The sequence below is a fragment of the Daphnia pulicaria genome, chromosome 1, assembly GCF_021234035.1.
Source record: "Daphnia pulicaria isolate SC F1-1A chromosome 1, SC_F0-13Bv2, whole genome shotgun sequence".
Taxonomy (NCBI): Eukaryota; Metazoa; Arthropoda; class Branchiopoda; order Diplostraca; family Daphniidae; genus Daphnia; species Daphnia pulicaria.
Window position 1 is genome coordinate 452,826 of NC_060913.1, and position 21,019 is coordinate 473,844.

General features: G+C 38.4%; 3 protein-coding genes across 3 annotated transcripts; 2 read left to right on the plus strand and 1 right to left on the minus strand.

The window, feature by feature from the left end:
* The first annotated feature begins 2,225 nt into the window (after nt 1-2,225).
* Nucleotides 2,226-11,461, plus strand: LOC124311207. Its single transcript, XM_046775592.1, has 24 exons — nt 2,226-2,515; nt 3,501-3,747; nt 3,835-3,908; nt 3,985-4,163; nt 4,233-4,414; nt 4,488-4,613; nt 4,684-4,787; nt 4,867-4,987; nt 5,067-5,363; nt 5,433-5,539; nt 5,607-5,748; nt 5,816-6,131; nt 6,211-6,356; nt 6,430-6,588; nt 6,659-6,784; nt 6,855-7,121; nt 7,184-7,350; nt 8,740-8,976; nt 9,043-9,184; nt 9,251-9,261; nt 10,237-10,433; nt 10,502-10,667; nt 10,728-11,092; nt 11,160-11,461. Exons 1-24 carry the CDS (start codon nt 2,397-2,399, stop codon nt 11,270-11,272), a joined length of 4,110 nt encoding a protein of 1,369 aa, XP_046631548.1. The 5' UTR covers nt 2,226-2,396; the 3' UTR covers nt 11,273-11,461.
* Nucleotides 11,461-13,258, minus strand: LOC124310795 (tRNA (guanine-N(7)-)-methyltransferase non-catalytic subunit WDR4-like). The gene is made up of 8 exons (XM_046774774.1): nt 13,131-13,258; nt 12,944-13,051; nt 12,676-12,884; nt 12,511-12,602; nt 12,274-12,441; nt 12,055-12,212; nt 11,744-11,991; nt 11,461-11,683 (listed from the first exon to the last, which is right to left on the minus strand). The coding sequence occupies exons 1-8, from the start codon at nt 13,202-13,204 to the stop codon at nt 11,526-11,528; spliced, it is 1,215 nt and encodes a 404-aa protein (XP_046630730.1). The 5' UTR covers nt 13,205-13,258; the 3' UTR covers nt 11,461-11,525.
* A 430-nt stretch (nt 13,259-13,688) lies between these two features.
* LOC124311081 lies at nt 13,689-15,411 on the plus strand. Its single transcript, XM_046775372.1, has 3 exons — nt 13,689-13,905; nt 14,013-14,259; nt 14,336-15,411. Exons 1-3 carry the CDS (start codon nt 13,725-13,727, stop codon nt 14,418-14,420), a joined length of 513 nt encoding a protein of 170 aa, XP_046631328.1. The 5' UTR covers nt 13,689-13,724; the 3' UTR covers nt 14,421-15,411.
* Nucleotides 15,412-21,019: the final 5,608 nt, after the last annotated feature.

Here is a 21,019-nt window from a genome sequence, read left to right on the forward strand (position 1 = left end):
TCCAAGCGCAAACAAACGAATTGATGCGCCTGTATATCCCTTTGCTCTTGGACTTTCGGACGGTATTTTTTTGGTACCAAATTTAGACTTGTTACGTAAAATAACCTGTAGATTCAGCGGGCACGTACAACAGCAGCTTATCTTGTCCGCTGATAAATTTGTCTCGACTTGTAGCATAATAACGGATGACTAAATTAAAATAGGCCCACAGTATTTGAGGTTATGAGGGTTTTAGTTGTTAGATAAGTTTCTATTTTTGAGTTTGAGGTCGCTTATTATCGCAATTATCGCAAACGCCCATGAAATCACTGCTGACATCACGCGTCATGGTAATTTATTTACACAATCAATAATCTTGTTACATCGTTTACGCTAGGGCGAACGTTTTCGACTTGGACACGCAGATTTAACCCGTTTCTGTTCCATACCTACACTCAGACCGGTTAAAAATGTAATCTGATTATGATTTAAATAAATTAGAATATCCCATATTTTGAATTTCATTTCGAACGCACAATTCGTTACACCCAAAAAAACATCAAATTTTCTTCCATAAATAGGAAAATTAAAAGAATGAAAACCATCAACTGCTGTCTTGAGTGTTGTCATCCCATGTTTGATATTGATGTTGCCTTTTTGGAATTTCGAATTGGAATGATCATGTGAAACGACAATTTTACTTTCGCTCTAATAAATGCACAACTCAACATTGTTGTTTTCTGATTTCGTGCTGGCTGCCGATTATTTCAGTTAGTTTCAGTCCGAAAATATATTTTCGACCTAAACATGGAGTCTTCATGTAACACATCGTTTAATGCAGGCAAGATTCCCCTTGTTGGAAATAGCTGCATGCAGCTACAGTTTGTTACCGTTCACGTGATGGTTGGGTTTCAACATCAACCGTTCAAGACACGCACGTAAATACCCACGCTATATAAATCTATATACCCGGCCTTCAAGAGCATCCGTTTACCTATTTATTTGATTTTTGCGCAAGATACTTTGTACTGTTTTTGTTGGCCGTCGGCATTTGCTTGCTGGCCATCGCCAGACGGAGCCTCTGAGATAGTCGGGCGCTATTCTACTTTTCTGTTCAGTTTCGCCCAGCACAGTGAGATAGACGATTTTCTGCTGGTCTGCTTGACTCTGTCGGTTTTAATAACTCTCGTCAGCAAATGCATAGATTGAATTGTCAAACTTTTTATTGTAAGGCGTTGGACAACCAGACTTATGTCATTGAAAATAATAGAAACTCATCTGCGTAGAACAAAACCGGAATCACACCTGGACCTTAACGATCATCATTTTTGATTGATAATAACACTCCACGATTTCGTGATTTTATTTCAAGTGAATTATATTTGAGTGTGAGTAAAGAATACTGCACATAACTCGCAATTCATTAGGTTTGCTCAAGGGCAATGTGGTAATAAACATGGAAATTGTTGTTTTGCTGCGGGAACAATTGGTAGAATTTTTAAAAAGAGTGCGAAGTATTTTGTTTAACTATTGAATTAGCATATGAACAGAATCATTTGCGTCGCAATCGCAACGGTATGCGTGACTTGACATCTTGTTGATAACCACTACAAGGACGCCATCAATTTAGAATTAGCAGTAGGCTACTTCTTTAATTGGAATTCGAACAAACACTTGGGTTATAAGACAACCGGTACCGCCGGTACCAGCAGAAAGGCAAAACAGAAAGTTTGCCGTCCTTTAACCTGGTTACCAGCAATGTTGCGCAATTCTTCAGGCTATTGAGAATTCCGTTTCTACAATATTCCTACAACTTAATCATATTCCTGTTCTCATCATTATGACCCCCGTTAGACAGTTAAGGCCCGTTTTTATTTCTGTTGGATTCACAGTTCACTTGTTATATTTCCATCTATTGTTCGACAGAAAAATCCTCCATTCATCAAGGCAATTCTCAATTAAACATGAACAAATTTCAATTTCTCTTACTCCTCGACTTTCCCTTTAATTTTAAATAAATAATAGTTAGTTAGAATTTTTTTTTTTTCAGATGAACGAATCATTTTCAAATGGGAATAATGTAAAAGTAAGTACAGGTTTGACACTCACCGCTAGATGGCGTTGCCAGATATTCTCAAACGTCAAAATTAAAAAGTAGATAAACATTTTCTTACGGCACTTGAACGCGTAGTCGTCCTTCGTGTGTTCTCGTTGCTTAATAAAACCGGTGGTGTAGCTCAGCAATTTACAGTTTGTTTTCAGACCTCGAGTCGGAAAGTCCGTGCCCATCGCGTGGCGAGATTGCGTGAGTGAAACTTGAGACAGGCTCTGATTCTCCTTAGTCATTGAGTACATCCGATCTTTGGTAAAGTTGAAAAGGTGAACTGTGTGTTGTATAACATCTGCTGCCAATCATCATGGATGTAACCGATGCCGAATATCAATGTCATAAGCAAAACACGTCGAGTCAGGCCAAATCTTGCGTGAATCGGGCATCTTTTGTCTTCATGGCCAATTTTGAAAACTTCTTCTTGAGGTTAGTAATTTGAATTCATACTTTTCTCTAGCAGTTGTAGACCTTGAGACTGTCTCGGTGCTGTAAATGCAAAAAAAAACCAACACACATTTCATACATGGTTACGGTGCACGAAAACAGTTTCCACTTCACAAACTTTTACTCTTTTCAAGGCTAGGTTGAATAGTCGTCTGCTTGCGCAATCCCCTACTGCAGAAAATACAAATATGAATTCTTTTTTGGTTTAATAACGTCGATATTGTTTTTAAAATAATTTTGGAGGAGAGCAGATTTATTTGATTCGCTAATTGCTAGTAGGTTACACACCCAGAATTTTCTATTCATGTGATCCGTATTACGTCATGTGTTTATTTTTGCTATGGGCTTAATGATGTAATTGGAATTCTTTTGGCCAACATTGATTACCCTTCTAACGACTTTGAACATCATTTTTCACTTGAGGCTTTGAGGGTGTCTCACGTGTACCTGCTGTGTAACTAGGCGTCTTTGGATTCAAATCGTACAATCAACATCCATAATCTGAGATATCGTACCCGACGAACCTTCTCTCCGTGACTTGTATATTAAAGAAAGTTCATTTTAATCGCTTTAAAGCGTGAAAATATTATTGCTGAAATAATCGACAAACACGGACATGAATCTAGCCTGAAGTGATTGTGTATACAAAATCGTTTCCTCACAGTAGAATCCAGTGTCAATAAGTCTCTTTGGTATTTTGCTTAAGTAGGTTAAGATTCAAAGATTGTTTTCATTTGCATCGTTTATCTGAAACAAATGTTTACATTTGTGTTGCACGAGTGATGTGTTTATCATGAATCTGCACTTGCGCACTTCCTCGGTGCGGTTACGGCAACCGTTAGGTCAACAAGTGCTAAATAGCCTTTAAACAAGGTTGCTTTAACCAAAGGCCATGATGCACATTTTTAAAAGCTGGACATGGTCAAAGATTAAAAGAAAATTGAATTTTACTTTTGTTTCTTTTTAGATGGGGTATCACTGTAGCCAAAAACCCGTGGACTTACATCATCGCCAGTGTTGTGATAGCAGCTACATGTTCGATAGGGTTGTTGAACTTTACAGCCGAAAACAGGCCCACCAAACTTTGGATCCCGCAAGATTCGGGTTTCGTACACAATTCGGAATGGCTTCAGGAACATTTCCCTAACGAGATACGAATACAATCGTGGGTCTTGGTCGACGATGATGTACTGAGGCCTGCGACTTTTCTATGGGTGAGTTATTCTTCATTTTTTAAATTAAGCCAGGCCTACTACAACCTTTTTAATTTTAATTGATTTATTTAAAAAATTATTTGATAGATGCTCGAGCTTCATGATAACATAAGCGAACTTGCTTCAACTAACGGATACAAATGGAAGGATGTTTGTTTCAAGTAAGATTGAGTAACCATGTGGGTGGTGTCGTGGTGAATCATCGAATTAATTTAAAAAAATTATTTGATCAATAAGGGTCCCAGTTGTAACTGAACCAGAGACCAAGCGAAGAAGGAAACGACAAGCCAATAGCAGTGAAATCGAATCTTTTGGTTTCGATGATTTCGATTTTGACGGGTTTGATTCAAATTTTGAAGATATTTCAGCTCCTGCCCTCGATCCCAATTTCGAACCGGCCATTGATCTGCCTATTGGTAAACAAATTCAAAAACTAAAAATGGCTGTCGAAAAATGTATATAATTTCCATTGATCCTAAAAATAGGAATATTCTGCGACATCGTGGAAGGGCTGGAAGAAGCTTGTTTAGAGAACAACATTTTAGATATCTGGAATTATAAAAAGGAAGTCATCAGTAAACTTTCCAGACAGGATATCATCAATGCCATCAACTCTGTTGAAAGGAGTAACCTTACCAGGGTCCAGTACAGCAATCTGATCGGCCAAGTAAGTTTTTCCTCCCTCTATTAGGTTTTTTGATTGTCCGACTTTAATTTCATTTGCGGTGTATTGGCCTTAGCCGCGTTACAACGAATCGGGGCATATCGTCGGAGCTGGTTCGGTGCTCGTGCAATTACTCACGCGTGTCAACTACTCACTGATCACCAATGACGCAACGTCAAACGACGCCGGAACGGGTGACCTTGTAAGCGAATTCGTTTTATACGATTTCATTATCTGCTACTCGGATGAATAGAATTTGCAATCATTTATAGGTTGATCCCATTAGTCTTGAATGGGAAGGAGCCTTTGTCAACCTGCTCCACAATTTCACCGTCACTCTCAACAATTCAAACTTGTTTTACATGGCTTCCAGAAGGTAATGTAACTCGAGACATAATTTATTCTTTATAGCTTTTGGCTGTTTTTACTTATGCAATTCTCTTGATTTTAATCAGTTTCGGAGATATTAGTTCGGCTACCATCCTTGGTGATGTGCGACTCCTCTCCGCTGGAATTTGCGTCGTTTTCATCTACGTTCAGCTGATGCTGGGCAAATTCAATTTGGTTGAACAACGTGTAAGGAGAGAAGAACCATGATGAATTCTTTTGCCGGCGGAGGATTTTTTGTAACGCTAACTTGTATTTCTGTTACCAGGCATTTCTTTCCTTAACTGGAATAGCTTCGGTTGCTATGGCCATCTTGGTCAGCTACGGCCTTTGCTCTGCGTTCGGGGTCTTCTACGGGCCCGTGCATTCCATATTGCCGTTTTTGTTGCTGGGCATTGGAATCGACGACATGTTCGTCATCGTTCAATGTTGGAGCAACTTGAGCAAGGAAGAAATGAAGAGATCATTGCCAGTTCGAATCGGCATCACCATGAAACACGCCGGCGTGAGCATCACGATTACATCAGTCACTGATTTCGCAGCTTTCGCCGTTGGGGCCACAACAGTAATTATGCAAATTTCTTGTATCTTTTAATTTAGCGACTTTTAATTAACCGGGGGGTCTTGATTGTAGGTTTTGCCATCGCTGCGATCGTTTTGCATATACTCTGCCGTGGGGATCTTAGCTACTTACCTATTCCAGGCGTCCTTTTTCGTTGCCTGGCTGACATTGGACCAAAGGTGTTTCAATTTTTATTTGCGAAAAGTCATTGAATAGCATTCTTAACTGGTTTTGTTCAACCTTTAGACGAATTGAAAGCCATCGCGATGGCATGCTTCCCTGCTTCGTCCACCGTAACTGGAAACCCAGCACTTTGTCAAGGATCGAACCTCTCCAGGTTTTCTTTTCGCGCATTTTGGCCAAATATCTCTTCAAATGGCCAGCCAAGGTACTGTACCATTTATCCGTATAGGCGGCGTTCAATTCATCTGATCGATTGACCAACCATTCAACAGGTTTTTATCTTGATCGTCTCCGCCTTTCTGTTGGGTGTTAATACCTGGGGCTCAGTCCTTATGCGTCAAGAGTTCAACCCGCTTTGGTTCATTCCAACTTCGACATATCTGTCTCAATACTTTTCGACCATTGAGAGCCACTATCCTGACAACGGGCAATTGGCTTCGATTTACATTCAAACGAAAAACTTGTCCAGCAACTTGGACCAGCTCGAAGCCTTAATTGACACCGTGAGGAACGAAACGCTAATCGTGAGTCAAGTAGACGACTGGTTTACTGGGTTCAAGGACTTCACGGCCAAGCGGCACGCTATTGGTAAGCCAAACTTGAGTTTCTAAACGAGTTTCTTCTCAGGGCATTCTTATATTTTGTTATTCGTACTTTCACATTACAGACTGGTCGAGTCAGAATATGACAGACGAGCAATTCTCGACGTACCTGAAGAATTATTTGTTCACCCAAAAGGGAGCGAAATTTCGCAGTAATTTTAAATTTGAAAAATCTTTGGAATGCCGTTCGTCTATCGCTCCACCTATTTCGGTAAGTTTTCGTTATGTTTGTTGGTTTTTGCGCATTATTATTTTAAAAATGTTATTTCAATCTTTCTTTACAGATTACGAATTTTGATTTTGTCTTTCGGCCATTTTCTGGCAGAGAAGAGCACATCCCCGCCATGAGACGGATTAAAGAAATTGCGGAAGAATATTCGCTTGAATTCGGTAGTCATGTGTTTGCCTCCGCCCGGATATTTTCGTCTTGGGAAACGGATGAAGTAATTTTTTTAAAATTTTACACCTGAAAGATTTCTAGTTTCTACAATGTTTTAAATTCTTTTTTATCAGGTTATCATGGAAGAACTTTATCGAAATTTGGCTATAGCCATGGTCTGTGTCTTTGTTACAACTTTTATCCTCATTGCAAACTTGTTTGCGTGTCTACTGGTTCTCCTTTGCGTTGTCTTAACCTTGGTAAAATTTATTTCTTGTTTTTGATTTGAAATATTTTGCTAAATGTTTTTATTCATTTCTTTTTTTATAGATTTGCGTGAACGGATCTATGCACTTTTGGGGACTTACAATTGACACTGTGTCTTGCATTAACTTGGTGTTGGCGATCGGACTTTGCGTCGATTACGCTGCCCATGTCGCTCACACTTTTATGACCAAAACTGGAACCCGAAACGAACGTGCTGCCGCCACCATTTCCTCTATCGGCCCGGCCGTTTTTCATGGTGGTTTCAGCACATTTTTGGCCTTTATTTTCCTTGCGAATTCCGATTCGCACGTTTTCCTCACGTTTTTTAAGGTATTTGAGATTCTGATAATTAGCTTTGACTTCAAGTTTCTCAAGTTAAATTTCTTTTGCAGATATTCGTCCTCGTCGTTGCATACGGGCTATTCCACGGATTACTATTTTTCCCGGTTGTTCTTTCTTTAGTCGGCCCAGCTCCATTCGATGTGGCTGCACCACCGGATGTCGAAGACAAAGCCGTCACCGCCGAAGAACTTGAACCGCAATTGAGTCATCGAGAAAAGTCAGATATTGTAAAAGTTCGCAAGGAAGAAGAAATTCCAATGAAGGGAACAACGGAAGCGGATAGTAATCTTTAAAAAAAAAAAATAATAATAATAATAATGCCGACTTTTATTTATTTCTGTTTTTAAAAAGCGAAAATGAAATCTGAGATTGACTGTTTTCGCTTCACGTTTAGTTGATTGTTTTAAGGTTTTTTTTTTATTATTTTTGTCTTAAGGTGAAATGTCCGTATACGCCTAAAACCAGTTTCCCTTTTCAAAATGCACAAGTAATTCCTACTGATTGTGTAGCGTCAGTAGCCGGATTCTTATGCGCATCACCATGGGATACGCCCCTCTAAAAACTTAAAATGTCACATGTGATAGTTAGTTAAAACTGGCGTCATTGTATGTATTTTCTCATTGAACCCAACAGTCATTGAAAATTATTGTTGGTGTCGTATATGTAAAAAGACCAATCTTGATGTACGGAATGATGCAACTTTATAACCCACTTGAAAACCCCACAATTGTGGATCACTCAATAGTGTTGGACTGATTGTAATAGCTTACAATAACTGCTCCTTGTCTCTTATTTCACTTAAATTGTGTACCTGAATGCATGCATATACAGTCACAATTGAAAGTTCAAGGTACTGATATGTTTAAATATAGATTTTCTGGTTTCAATTCCGTTGCAATTGTAAAAATAGAGAAAGGAGTTTGAATAGTTTCGATTGCGACTGCCGAAACTTTTTAACAGTCACGAATTTCTGTGAATGATTATAAAAACGGTTGATTTCATTTACTTTCCAATGCATTTGGTATGTAATGCAGAACAAAAGCTGGTGATAGTATTATAAATACATTAGTCAAATAAATCAGGACTTTTGCGTGAGCAGGTACATATCGATTAGAAAGTAAAGATCCTGGCAACTAGCGTCGCGCGCAGCTAGTTCACCTATTTAGGAAACGGCCGTGGTTAAGAGTTTCAAGATGGCGTTTTCTGTCCTAGTCATGCAAGTTGTTGCTTTGCTCTGTTTATTCGCCGCATCCAATTGTTCCATGACTTCTGTGAATGCGTCGAACCTGATTGAAATCGCAAAAGGCAATTCTACAAGCGGGTAAATTGATGGCTCTATAAACTCTGTCTCTCACAGGGCGCTAGGTGGCGTCCATTTCTTCTTACTCATTCATGCATAGTTCCGATAAATATCTTAACTTAACACAAAAGTTACACTGTTCGTTACGTGACGGATGGGTGTCAATAACTTTTCCTCCAACTTTTCTAAACATTTTTTTTATAGCAGGAAGTTCACCGTTACATAATGGTGTCCTATCAATTCAATCGTCTGTTATTTCCAGCTAAAAATGTAATATTAATGGAATTCCATTTCACTATTTATCAGGAAAACTCTTGAACATCGGAGTAACACTAAACCGTTGCTCCTGTCGTCTTCACTGTTCCATAACAACAATGACACCAACACTTCGTCTGTGTGGAACTTGGCCCACTACACCAACCGGGCTGTAGATCATCGTGATCACATTTCTTCGGCGCCCACTCTACTGGCCATAACGATTTTTGTAGGATTCACGCTGGCTGGACTATTGCTGCTATGGAGGAGATATCGTTACGCAAACAGGTAAATTTGTTTGTTTTGTTATTGCAGTAGTGATAATTAATTTCTAATAGCAAATTTCGTTTTCAGAGAAGTGATTTGTCATTATACTACATTGAATCAAGAGGTCACCCTTTCAGCGAATGATATCTTATCCTCGGAGGCCAATGAAGATCACGAATTTCATCTGGACATGAGTGACGACACACCTACCAGTAGCAGTGATGACGAAGTAATTTCCGACATATTTTTAAACTTGTACTTGAATTAAAGAACACACAATTCTGTTTTTCTATAGGAACTTCTTCGGTAACGGCACTCCACATTTCCAGTTATTTGAATTTTTCCGCCATTAAATTTCGATCCCGTAATTTTCAAACACACTAAATTTTGGATAAATGTTCTCATTAATGCTGTGAAATTCAAATTTGATTCAAGCAAAGAATTTGGATTCAAATTGATTTCAATGCTCATTCCGTAAAGTCGGGTTTATGGCAAGCTGGCATTGGTGCTGTAATAATCAAGATTCGATTTTGGTGGCCCAGAAATTTATTTTCGTCTGCGACTCTGCGTTTGTTTCTTACCCCCCTCTCTAGCGTTGCAAAACGCCATCTATGAATTCCTGAAACCGTATTGTACGTTGTGCATCATTACATAAACATGTTAAAATCATACAAAATGATTTCTTTCATTAACTTTGATCGTTTTTCTACGATGTTATTAAAGTATATCTGCTCAAAATAAATTTCTCAATCGAGGCCAGCGGTTTAGAAGAATTATCCCGCTAGGGTCGCTAGTGTACACCCTCCAGTAATATTGTGGTAAAGAAGTGAGTTGGCTCGTCCGGTCTTTTCAAGACAGAGGTTGTGATCAGGTCTTTTCGTCCACCATATTGCGAGTGAAGAAAATCAGCCGATAAAATGTTCAGCCGAACAGCAGCAATTATTCCACAATGGTTAGTTAAAAGTATTTTAAAGTATGCAGAAATTTACGTGTTCGAAAATTACTGTGCTTCAATCCGTGGAACTATAATCTTAAAATACGAATGATAGTCATAGTTTTTCAGGTACAGCCGGCATGCGAAACAACACAAATAATCTTAAACTTTGTGATCAGAATCGAAATTTCATTTTTTTTATCAATGTTATATAATACGAACGTATTCCATATATTTTTTAAAAACTAGTATCGCGATGTATTTTATGAACTAGTTGAGATGTGCTAAGAATGTTGAATCTCATTGTAAACGAGTTATTGATTATATTTCCTTTTGTCTATCCTCAGCAGCCAGCAGGTGCGTGGCATGGCTACATTGAAGATGATCTCCATCCGTCTCAAGTCGGTTAAGAACATCCAGAAGATCACCCAGTCCATGAAGATGGTCTCAGCAGCTAAATACACCAAGGCTGAGAGGGAATTGAAATTAGCTCGCCCCTATGGAATTGGAGCACAAGAGTTTTACAAAAAGGCTGAAGTCAAAGGTAGGTTATCAAATACTTAAGTGAATTTCAAAAGGAAAATCTAATTTTGCTCATGTTTTTGTGTGAAGATGAGGAGGGTGATAAGGGACAACTGATCATCGCCGTTTCATCCGATCGTGGTCTGTGTGGTGCAGTCCACTCATCGATTGGCCGTATTGTAAAAGCCGATATTGCCGCCAATCCCAACACCAAAGTAGTCATTGTTGGTGACAAAGTCCGAAACATTTTGCAAAGGTATGGAATTATACAATTTATGTAAACACAAAAATGTAATCATTTTTATTCTGTTTTTAGGCTGTATGGAAATAACATCGCCATGGTAGTTACTGAAGTTGGTCGCAAACCAGCTGTTTTTGGTGATGCTGCCATTATTGCGCAAAGCATCATCAACTCCGGTCTAGAGTTCAGCAAAGGAAAGATCCTGTTCAACGCTTTCCGAACAGTTGTATCTTTCCGTACGACTGAAATGCCATTGTACAGTCAGACTGCCGTGGCAAACGCTTCCAAGCTACCCGTTTACGACTCCCTGGACAGCGACGTCATCCAATCCTACACCGAGTTCTCATTAGCCTCGCTTCTCTTCTACAGCATGAAGGAGAACGCCACTTCTGAACAATCCTCTCGTATGACGTCCATGGACAATGCTAGCAAAAACGCGGGTAATTTCCACCCTTTTTAAATCCAAACTGTATTAAAAGTTACTGATCCACTTTATCCCTTATTAAGGTGAGATGATTGATAAACTGACGATGACATTCAACCGTACCCGTCAAGCTGTCATCACTCGAGAGTTGATTGAAATCATCTCCGGTGCCGCTGCTCTGGAAACCAAAAACTAGACCAGCATTCTTAGGAAAAACCCAAGTCGAAAACGCATCGCTCATCATCCATCAGAGCCAAAAGTTTTGTAGTAGAGTAAATAAGAAGAGATCGTTATACTATGCCTACGTCCCACACTGTAAAATGAAAAGTAACCCATGGTCATCTTCTATTGGTTGGTGAAACAATAAAAAAAAAGCCAAATGCCACTTTTAATTGTGTATTATTCAAGGGAAAAACTGAATTTACAGAGATGAAGGAATGTAATATTATTCATTCAACTCGTAATCGTTTGGGGCTGGACGAGATGTCTGAATTTTCAGCTTTTGGTTTAACTTGTTGCTCTATTTTACGTTCGCGATACACTTGCACGTTATCGAACCATCGCTTAAACAACGGTTTCAAATCGCCGTTACACGTCTGGACACACTCTAGAAAGTTTTAAAATTATTTAATAGTAAAGGAAACTTGAGGAAAAACAATTCGACTACCTTGAACGATCTTGAGATGGCTGAGGTTTGTTAGTAGGTTACCAACTACAGCGGATTCTCCAAGGGTATACAGGAAAGATTCATCCTTGCCAAAATATTCAATAGGGTTTGAGGCACTGTCTGTTAACACGTAAAGGCTTCCACTTTCGGTAAATGCAGCTTCTAAAGGTTGGGCAACGAACGGCAGCGTTTGCCGCTGAAATTTGGTCTCGGCACCGATAATTTTGAATAAGAACACCGTCTTGATTCTGTGAGATTAAAACACCATGAGTATTGAATAAAGCGAAAATGTGGGGGGAAAAAAGACTCACCTATCAAGCAGAACAGCCGCGATACTCATGGTTTCTGAGGCATTATACACTACTACAGATCGAACTGCCTTTTCCATTTCTTCATCTGAAGTTTCCTTCAAGGTCTCAGTATGCAACATCTTACCATCCAGGTAATCCCAGACTCTTAGTGTCCCATCCTATTGAACGACCAAGAAATTAAATCAAGAATCTAAAGGATAAATAAAGAAAAAAACCTACACCGGAGCCTGATAGTAATAAATTATTTTGAATAAAAGCCAAAGATGTGATAAATTCAGTGTGTCCCAAACAATATGAATGTATATTGTAAGCATTGGGTAGGCAAGAAACCCTGATTTTTTCATCTCTTTCACTAGTGATGACAAATTTGTTATCAGATGAGACAACCTAATAAATATAACAAGAAGAAACTAGTAAGTTTATTAACCAAGTAAAATACTTCAAGAAAAATAATACCACAGCTAATAGCATGGAAAGATGTCCCAGAATGAGCTTTCCTTGACCAGTTGGTTCATTCAGTGAGTAAGTAAAGCAATCACCAGCTTTGTCTAGAAATTATATGAGGTAAGCAATAATCCAATCCTTTGAATATAATGATCTGACTAATATAAACATTATTACCAGCCACTAAAAGCTGACTGCTGTCAGAATTAAATGTGAGGGACGAAACTTTCCTTGCTGCTTTCCACTGTTTCAAGACATCCATACTGGATAATTTCCAGACTGTTAGATTTTTATCTGATGTACAGACAGCCAAGAATGAGGCACACGGTGATAATGCAAGGCAAGTACCCATTTTTAGATGAGAGTAGTCTTCTGAATGTGTGTTCCTAAAGTTAAAAAATCTGTGTTACAGTGTTCTAAAATATACAAGTATCCTTTTACTGACTGAGAAATTTTATCAGGTTGTTTGTTTTCTGTTTTTGGTTCTTGCTTGGTTTTCTCAGCATGGCTTTCTGATAGAAGTGGTATAGAGGCATGTTTCAAAATACCAGTCCTGCAAATAGTAAATAAGCAAACACGTTTAACATTTTTCCCACCCACGTATGAAGGAACACATATGCAAGAACACCTACGTTGTATCTAGAGTCAATATAGAAACTTCTGAGCCGATTGCAATCAAGTTTCCACGTGCTACGAAAGGAGCCATCGTTCACCAAGTTTGCCAGAAGTTGAACTGATGAAGTCTAGACTCTAGACGTCAGCCAGACGACAACACATGCCTTGCGTTGGCGGTGGCGCCAAAACCGGCATCGGTTTGAAAAACGAAAAAAAAAAATTCAATGTTCAATATAAAATATGAGCGCTTAAATAAATTACCTAAATTGCATATATTTCAGATGGACATCATAGAAACGTGAGATAATTTTGTTCTTATATTTGTTGTACTCGCAATGTTTTTAAAATAATTTTGATTGTAGTTTCTGAATCCCTTATAGAAGCGTCTCATTGCCATAGCCCAGTCATTCTAGGAACTAGCCTTTTGGATACCTAACGCCCATGGGATTTATAATAATATTTATTTTCTCCACCCTTCTGATTCCCTTTCTGATTTCGCCATTGATTCACTGTACATTGCAGCCGTTTCGTCAGTCTCTATAAAGCCCTACATTCGCCTGGATTTCCGATTGAAAAGTTGTGAATTGTTCTCACAGTTTCTTGAGTTTAGGATGCCTCAAGTGAAGGCTGTCGACTCACTTTTTACACTGTGTATTTACTGCATTAAGAACAGTTTAAATCTTAACGTTCCGACGAAAACGAAAACATTACAGACTGGAAGATGGACTGGTAGTCCATGGTTCGTCGAACAAACGACTGACCTCGGACTCGATAAAAATCTTTTTCAACTACGTAAGTCGAACCCACTGAGACTTGGTGTGCATTCATTATTCAAAAACAAATGTTTTAATATCATTTTGACACTTTTTTATATGTGAACTGATGAACTTTCTTTGTAGCCACTGTCTTGTTGGAGGCTATTTTCAGCTCCCTTGTTACTTCCTACGATGTGAACACCCAGAACACATCTCTTCTCGAGTTAATCATTCCTCCACAACTTAAAAAATGGATTGCTCCCGGTTTATACAACGAGCAATACTTGAACTTCTTCCCCAAACTTGGAAACCTGCAAGAATTAGTATTTCGAAATTCTAGCGTGGGGGATATGTGTTTAAGAACCATTGGTATGTGGTGTGAAAAATTAAGGTATTTCAAATTGTTATTACTATTCTAAGAATATTTTAATTAAAATGCAATCTTATTTCATTTTTTAAATATGTAGAGTGTTAAATATTGAAGACTGCAGCAGAGTAACAGACGCCGGAATCAAATGGCTTATTTACAACACCGCTCATACCAGGATTTAAAAAAATAGAAGGCTGACCGAGTTACGCAAGACCCTACAAGTATTAAAGATTGGCCACACCGGTGTAACACGTAAAGGAGTAAAAATGGCAGTGGAGCATTTACAAGCATTGCAGTACCTTGAGCATGAATATTGCTTTGAAGTGTTGGTAGAGTTGAGTCAAATTAATACTCTAGATCAACGTCTAACGAAAAACACTCGAAAATTGTCTTTTATTGGGTTGTGTGTCCTACCTAATACGCTGTTTCAAAGTGGTACTTTTGCGTTAGCGGTGGCACTGTGCTCTTCGCTTATACAAATCCAAATTTGTGTTACAGAAGGGTTAACAGACACTGATCTCCAGTGCTTGGCGACTTTAAGACATCTTCGTTCACTATGTATCTTAGGGATAACTAGCTCAAAGTTTGATGAAATTACCTTCGATATGGGCGTTGCTCCAGTACTGGGTGTTATTGGAAGTTCGTTAGAAAATCTTGACCTTACCTACTTTGCATTCGTCGATATTTGGACAGTCATTAAGTTTTGCCCCAATTTAGTTAATTTAGCCTTCCTCTGCCATTGCGAAAGTTTAAGCAATTTGTCTAATGAGGAGATCATTCAGTTGGAAAATAATGAACAAGGACGAATTTTTTTCAAAGAGCTGAAGGTTCTATGGGGTTGCTACAACATTGAAAGCGATATTTTATTGAATTTTTTATCTTCTCCTTTATTAGAAAACGTCAATATATCACGTTGTGACGCATTAAATGACGAAATTTTAGGAGAAGCTTCAAAAAAACTTCTATTTCAAAATCTGAAAACGTTGAAGTTATTTAATTGTGGTTCAGTCACGAAGCTAGGATTGGATACATTAATGGTTGTTAATAACCGTCTTGAACTCATAGACATACATTTTTGTAAAAATCTGACACTGACTGACGTTTCCGATTGGCACTCGCAAGCTCGCGATAAACAATGGAAATTGCGTTTACAGTTTGAGGATTCCAATGGTAAAAGAGTGTTTTCCTTAGAAAAGCTTTTTTCCAGATAGAAAAGCAAGCTTATCAGCTCGCCGCGAAGGGATAGTTGTAAGCCAGTTGAAAACTGTCTTAATTGACAAATTCAGGGCCTATTGTTTAGTCGGACTTATTCATAATTCACACTTTTCTTCACAGACTTTTTTGTCTTAAAACAGGATTTTTCTGTCACAGTTCAATATTCTTGCAAGTTATTAACGTTTAGTTTGCTCAACTCATATGTTCCTATTTTTACACATAAAGTTCAATAATTGAATTTAAAAAATAACCATCGTTTAGTCAAATAACTGTAAAACATAAATGCAAATCTGGTTGTTGCGTCATGGTTGATACACCAATGATAACGTCATCACGGCGATGCTATGGACATCTGGTGGTTTTTAATCATGCTTAACCATCCATAACGAATATATTTAAATAAAAAATATTCGACAAGAAAGAATTAATTTTAAACTTAACACGTTATTTTAAACTTAACACGTTAAGTAAATGACAAGCACGTTAAGAATGGAAAGTGGAATTTAAACCTAAGGTGAAAAAGTTGTAGTCGCCACCGCAAGATGTCACCAGTCGTTAAACAATTATTTTAACAGTTTTTCGTTAATTACGGGAAAACTAATTAAGTAAATGCAATTATTTTTGTTCTGGTCGCACCGCATATTTTTTTTGTAATTTTTAAGACCAAAAAGTCCGAAATCTTTCGTTAAACATCCGAGCTATGGAGCGGGACATACAGACAGACAAAGTGACATGGTATTTTTTTTTCTGCGTATGCGATTATTAGCTTCGCCCTTCGGGCTCGCAATAATTGACTTACATCATAGTGAAAACTCACCAACCACAGGTTCCTTTGTTTTCAAATTATAAATCGCCAAACTAGTGATTGAATTAATTAACTTGGCGAATTTTTCCGAAATATTCTGTAATCAAATCTTGAAATTTGGATTAAAATTTCAAAAATAAATAATAACTGATGTGCAACTATATACTGTGTTTGATTTAACGGATTACAAAAATCAGATAATTACTAAAAATGCTGAACTGATATTTATTTATATAGTAATAAAGAAGGAAATTAGAGTTGCAAATCATTCCGACATAGGTGACATTGATTCAAAATGATTCCTTCTTCTTTTTTTGGGGGACCGAAAGGTCTAAGGGTTTTTCTTCGTTTTCTCTTGTTTGTGCTCGCCTTTCATTCATTGAAAGTTCTAAAAGAGTTGGCAAATTCAGCATAGCTCTGATAAAGTTACTCCGCAAATTTTGGTTTCTAGCAGAAGGTCCAGCAGCAACAGAATCAGTTACCGGTCAGTTACAGCAGCAAGTAAAGCGGCACCAACACTGTCAGAAGCAGTACTAGCAACAGTTCCAGCAACAGTACTAGCAGCAGTTTCAGCAACAGTTCTAGTATCAACAGCAGTTCGCCGCACCCGCACTAGCTGAGCAGCAGCCATGGACCGGTGAAGTGGCCTTGCCAGTCGAGCAGCAACCAAACGACGTGAAGGTCTGCCTAGGTAGGCAGCAACAACGTGTCGAATCGGCCTCACAAATAGTGCTGCAATAGCAGATGTGAAAACGCCCTCGAGTTCAACGGAAACGGCCTGCCGTAGAGTTTGTTGTAGCTGGCCAAAAAACCACCGCGACGCTCTGCATTGCAATCGCCTTCGAGCTGCTAACAAGCGAAGTCTTTCATCCCGCGTGTGTCTTCCATGCCGATGGGGGGCATAAATTTGGCATGATGTCTAAAATAAACATGATATGTTACAAAATGGACACGAAATAACATTCAAATCAAAAACACGAAATTCAAAAACAAAACACACAGTTAATATTTTAATCTAATGAAAGCTTACTCACATCAATAGGTTTAAGTGAAATAGAATTCTGCACAGAATCGTCTTTTAAAACGTCTTGTATTTCTACAGTCTCAATGGAATGACTGAATTTCATTTTTGTCGCTCTACGGGAAGTCGACTACACAAAAGCAGAAGATCCCGCGGATTTGGTTTCATCCTAGCATGCACAACTCATTAGTGGTGAGTTCACCACCAATGAGTTGCTATAGATTATTAGTCTATAGCTCTGGTATTTCAAACAGTTTAGATTTTTTGAAAAAAAAAAAAAAAATAACGTTGAGCTGATGGAATTTTGCCGGCGACGAAAAGCTTTTTAGCAAATTTATAGTAGGCCAAGTTCCTAGCTTCATCTTTGGTAATTGCAGTAACGTCAACGCATACTTTATCTAAAAATATTAAGAAAAAAAAAATTAAATTTTTTAATCCTTTTACCTCTTCCGTGTGTTGGATACTGCAGGCTCCAGGTGTATCTGCCTGCATCTCCAGTTTCAGAGGAATAAATATTTCTGCGGCCAAGATATTTTTCAACTGCACAACGTGCATTATGCACGTTGTAGTAGCTCCTTCTCCCCATATCCAGGCTGTTGACGTACTGCTGCAAATTTGGGCCTGTGGTGACCCTACGCCCGTTTAGGGTCACCACGCCTAAATCAATAAGATGATTGATAAAAATCGTGGCAGCCTCTCGTCTTTTATCAGCAACGTAGTTGTCGGCAGTTGCGTACCGGGCCACAAATAAATCACCTAAAAAAATTAAAAATAATCAATAAATAACTGTTATATTAATGTAACATATTACAGTTACTTACCGGGAACTTTAACTGTTGATAAATAACCATTTTCGGTTGGGAAACTCCTTATAATGGCCGCTGTCCCGACAGTTCCTGTCAGGAAGTTGAACATGTCATATATGACCATCATATGACATGCTAACCTGCCACCGACTGGTGGTGGATGTTGGCCACGTCCCACGGCAGGAGCAGCAGCGGCTGGTGGTGGATGTTGGCCACGTCCCACGGCAGGAGCAGCAGCGGCTGGTGGTGGATGTTGGCCACGTCCCACGGCAGGAGCGATTGGTGGTGATGTCATCACCTCAGCTGGAATTTTTTTCTCAGAAATGTAGTATACTTCACCTGGAGCGTTTCAGGGTTTTACTAAAGAGTACGTGCACGCGTAACTATTATTTACTCGAAGTTTTTTGTGACATTCTCTGTTTTTATCACTGAGTCCACCACTCAATGAGGCCAAAATTGGGGGTTTTGGGGGTTTACAATTTTCGGAAAAGGGTGACGAAGGCATCGCAGCCAGTCCCCGTGTAAACCATTTTGTGCAGAATTTTACGGAAAACCAAATGGTGAAATCCGAAATGTTCTAGCTAGTATAGTTTTTAAGTTATTTAATAAAAACTAAGGGATCCCCCAGAAATTGTAGTGTTTTTTTCCGATTTTTGACATCAGTTTTCGGGCAAACCAGACCTTTAAAACAAAATCAAATTTTTCAGAATGAAAGATATTGCCTCCCTCCAGAGACATCTCGCCCCGTTTTTATTTTACGGTTATTAGCAGAGATATTGGCAATTGAAAATCTTGAGAATTTTTCGTCATTTTCTAATTTCTAAATCTTCCCCATTGACAGATGTCATTTCGCCACGTCATCTAGCGGCCGATTTTCAAAAAAGCAAGGGAGATCTATACTATTCTTCTGGCCATTAATTTTTTTTTCGAAATACAACTATCGAACCCAACCAAGCCCAGCAGTTTTACATCGATTCCATTCCTTTCTAAATCATTCAATCATTCAATCATTCAAAAATTAATGGCCAGAAGAATAGATCTCGATTGCTTTTTTGAAAATCGGCCGCTAGATGGCGTGGCGAAAAGACATCTGTCAATGGGGAAGATCTTTAGAAAATGACGAAAAATTCTCAAGATTTTCAATTGCCAATATCTCTGCTAATAACCGTTTAAAATAAAAACGGGGCGAGATTTCTCTGGAGGGAGGCAATATCTTTCATTCTGAAAAATTTGATTTGTTTTTAAAGGTCTGGTTTGCCCGAAAACTGATGTCAAAAATCGGAAAAAACGCAACAATTTCTGAAGGGGTCCCTTAGTTTTTATTAAATAACTTGAAAACTATACTAGCTAGAACATTGCGGATTTCACCATTTGGTTTTTCGTAAAATTCTGCACAAAATGGTTTATACAGGAACTGGCTGCAATGCCTTCGTCACCCTTTTCAAAAAATTGTAAACCCCCAAAACCCCCAATTTTGGCCTCATTGAGTGGTGGACTCAGTGTTAAAATATGTTAATAATGCTTCCCTAAAGTTATAAGTAATACCTACCCCCACGGAACCTTATAGTTCATGAATTAATAAATGAATCTTTCCAATTAAGAGCAACGAGAAATTGGAGTTTACGGTCAGACTGCCGTTGCAAACGCTTCCAAGATACCCGTTAACGACTCCATGGGCAGTGACGTCATTAAATCCTACCACACCAAGTTCTCATTGGCCTCGCTTGAACGCCATATCAGCACTTCGGAACAAACCTCTCTTAATCCTCTCAATCTCTATATTCTTCCAGAAAATCTAATGAAAAAAAAATTGAATTCCAATGAAATATAATGGTCTTTCATTGAAGGTTTAAACCCAATCACGTTTCTCTGATTCACTTGGAGAAGTTTCAGTTGTAGACGATGTTAACACAATTTTTGCATTGGGTTATCATTGGCGCCAAAACCGGCGTCAGTTTGAAAAGTAAAAACATAAATCAATCTAAATATGGAACGCTATACATTAGCTGAATTTATACACATTTACGATACAGATACCAGACAAAAGCAGGATTTTAACAGATTCAACAGGGTCATTGATGGATACTAAAATGTATTGCCACTCTTTAATATTGATTCTAAGAACTCAACACCATTTCCAGATTCTAATATTCTATCTATATACCCGTAGTAGAATCATACTAGAAATATCAAAACGTAAAGAAAGTTAAAATCATTAATCACTCAAAGAATTATTGAAATTTTGATTTCATAAAATCTGTGTCTTGTAATGCCGAGTAGCCGGAAGACTAAAAAGTAAAGAAAAAATTTTATATTTCCTTTTTTAAGTAAATAAATAAAGGTGATGGAAGGGGGGGTCCACTGTCGTGTGTGTGTGTGTTTGTGTGTGTGTGCATGCGCGAGTTGATTTTCCCAAGGCCAATGAAACAACCTTGTGTTTAGCGGTGGCGCCAAACCGGCATCGGTTTGAAAAGCGAAAATAAAATTCAATGTTATTCAATATAAAATATGAGCGCTTAACTTACCTAAATTCATACATTCCAGATGGACATTATAGAAACGTGAGGTAATTTTGTTCGTATATTTGTCGTACTCGCAATGTTTTTAAAATAATTTTGATTTTAGAGAAGCATCTCATTGCCATAGCCCAGTCATTCTAGCGCATTCTAGGAAAGCCTTTTGAATACCTAACGCCCATGGGATTTACAATAATTTTTATTTTCTCCACCATTCTGAATCCCTTTCTAATTTCGCCATTGGTTCACTGAACATTGCAGCCGTTTCGTCAGTCTCTACAAAAGTCCTACATTCGCCTGAAATTCCGATTGAAAAGTTATGAATTGATCTCACAGTGTCTTGAGTTCTGAATAGGATGCCTCAGGTGAAGGCTGTCGACTCACTTTTAAAACTGTGTGTTAACTGCATTAAGAACAG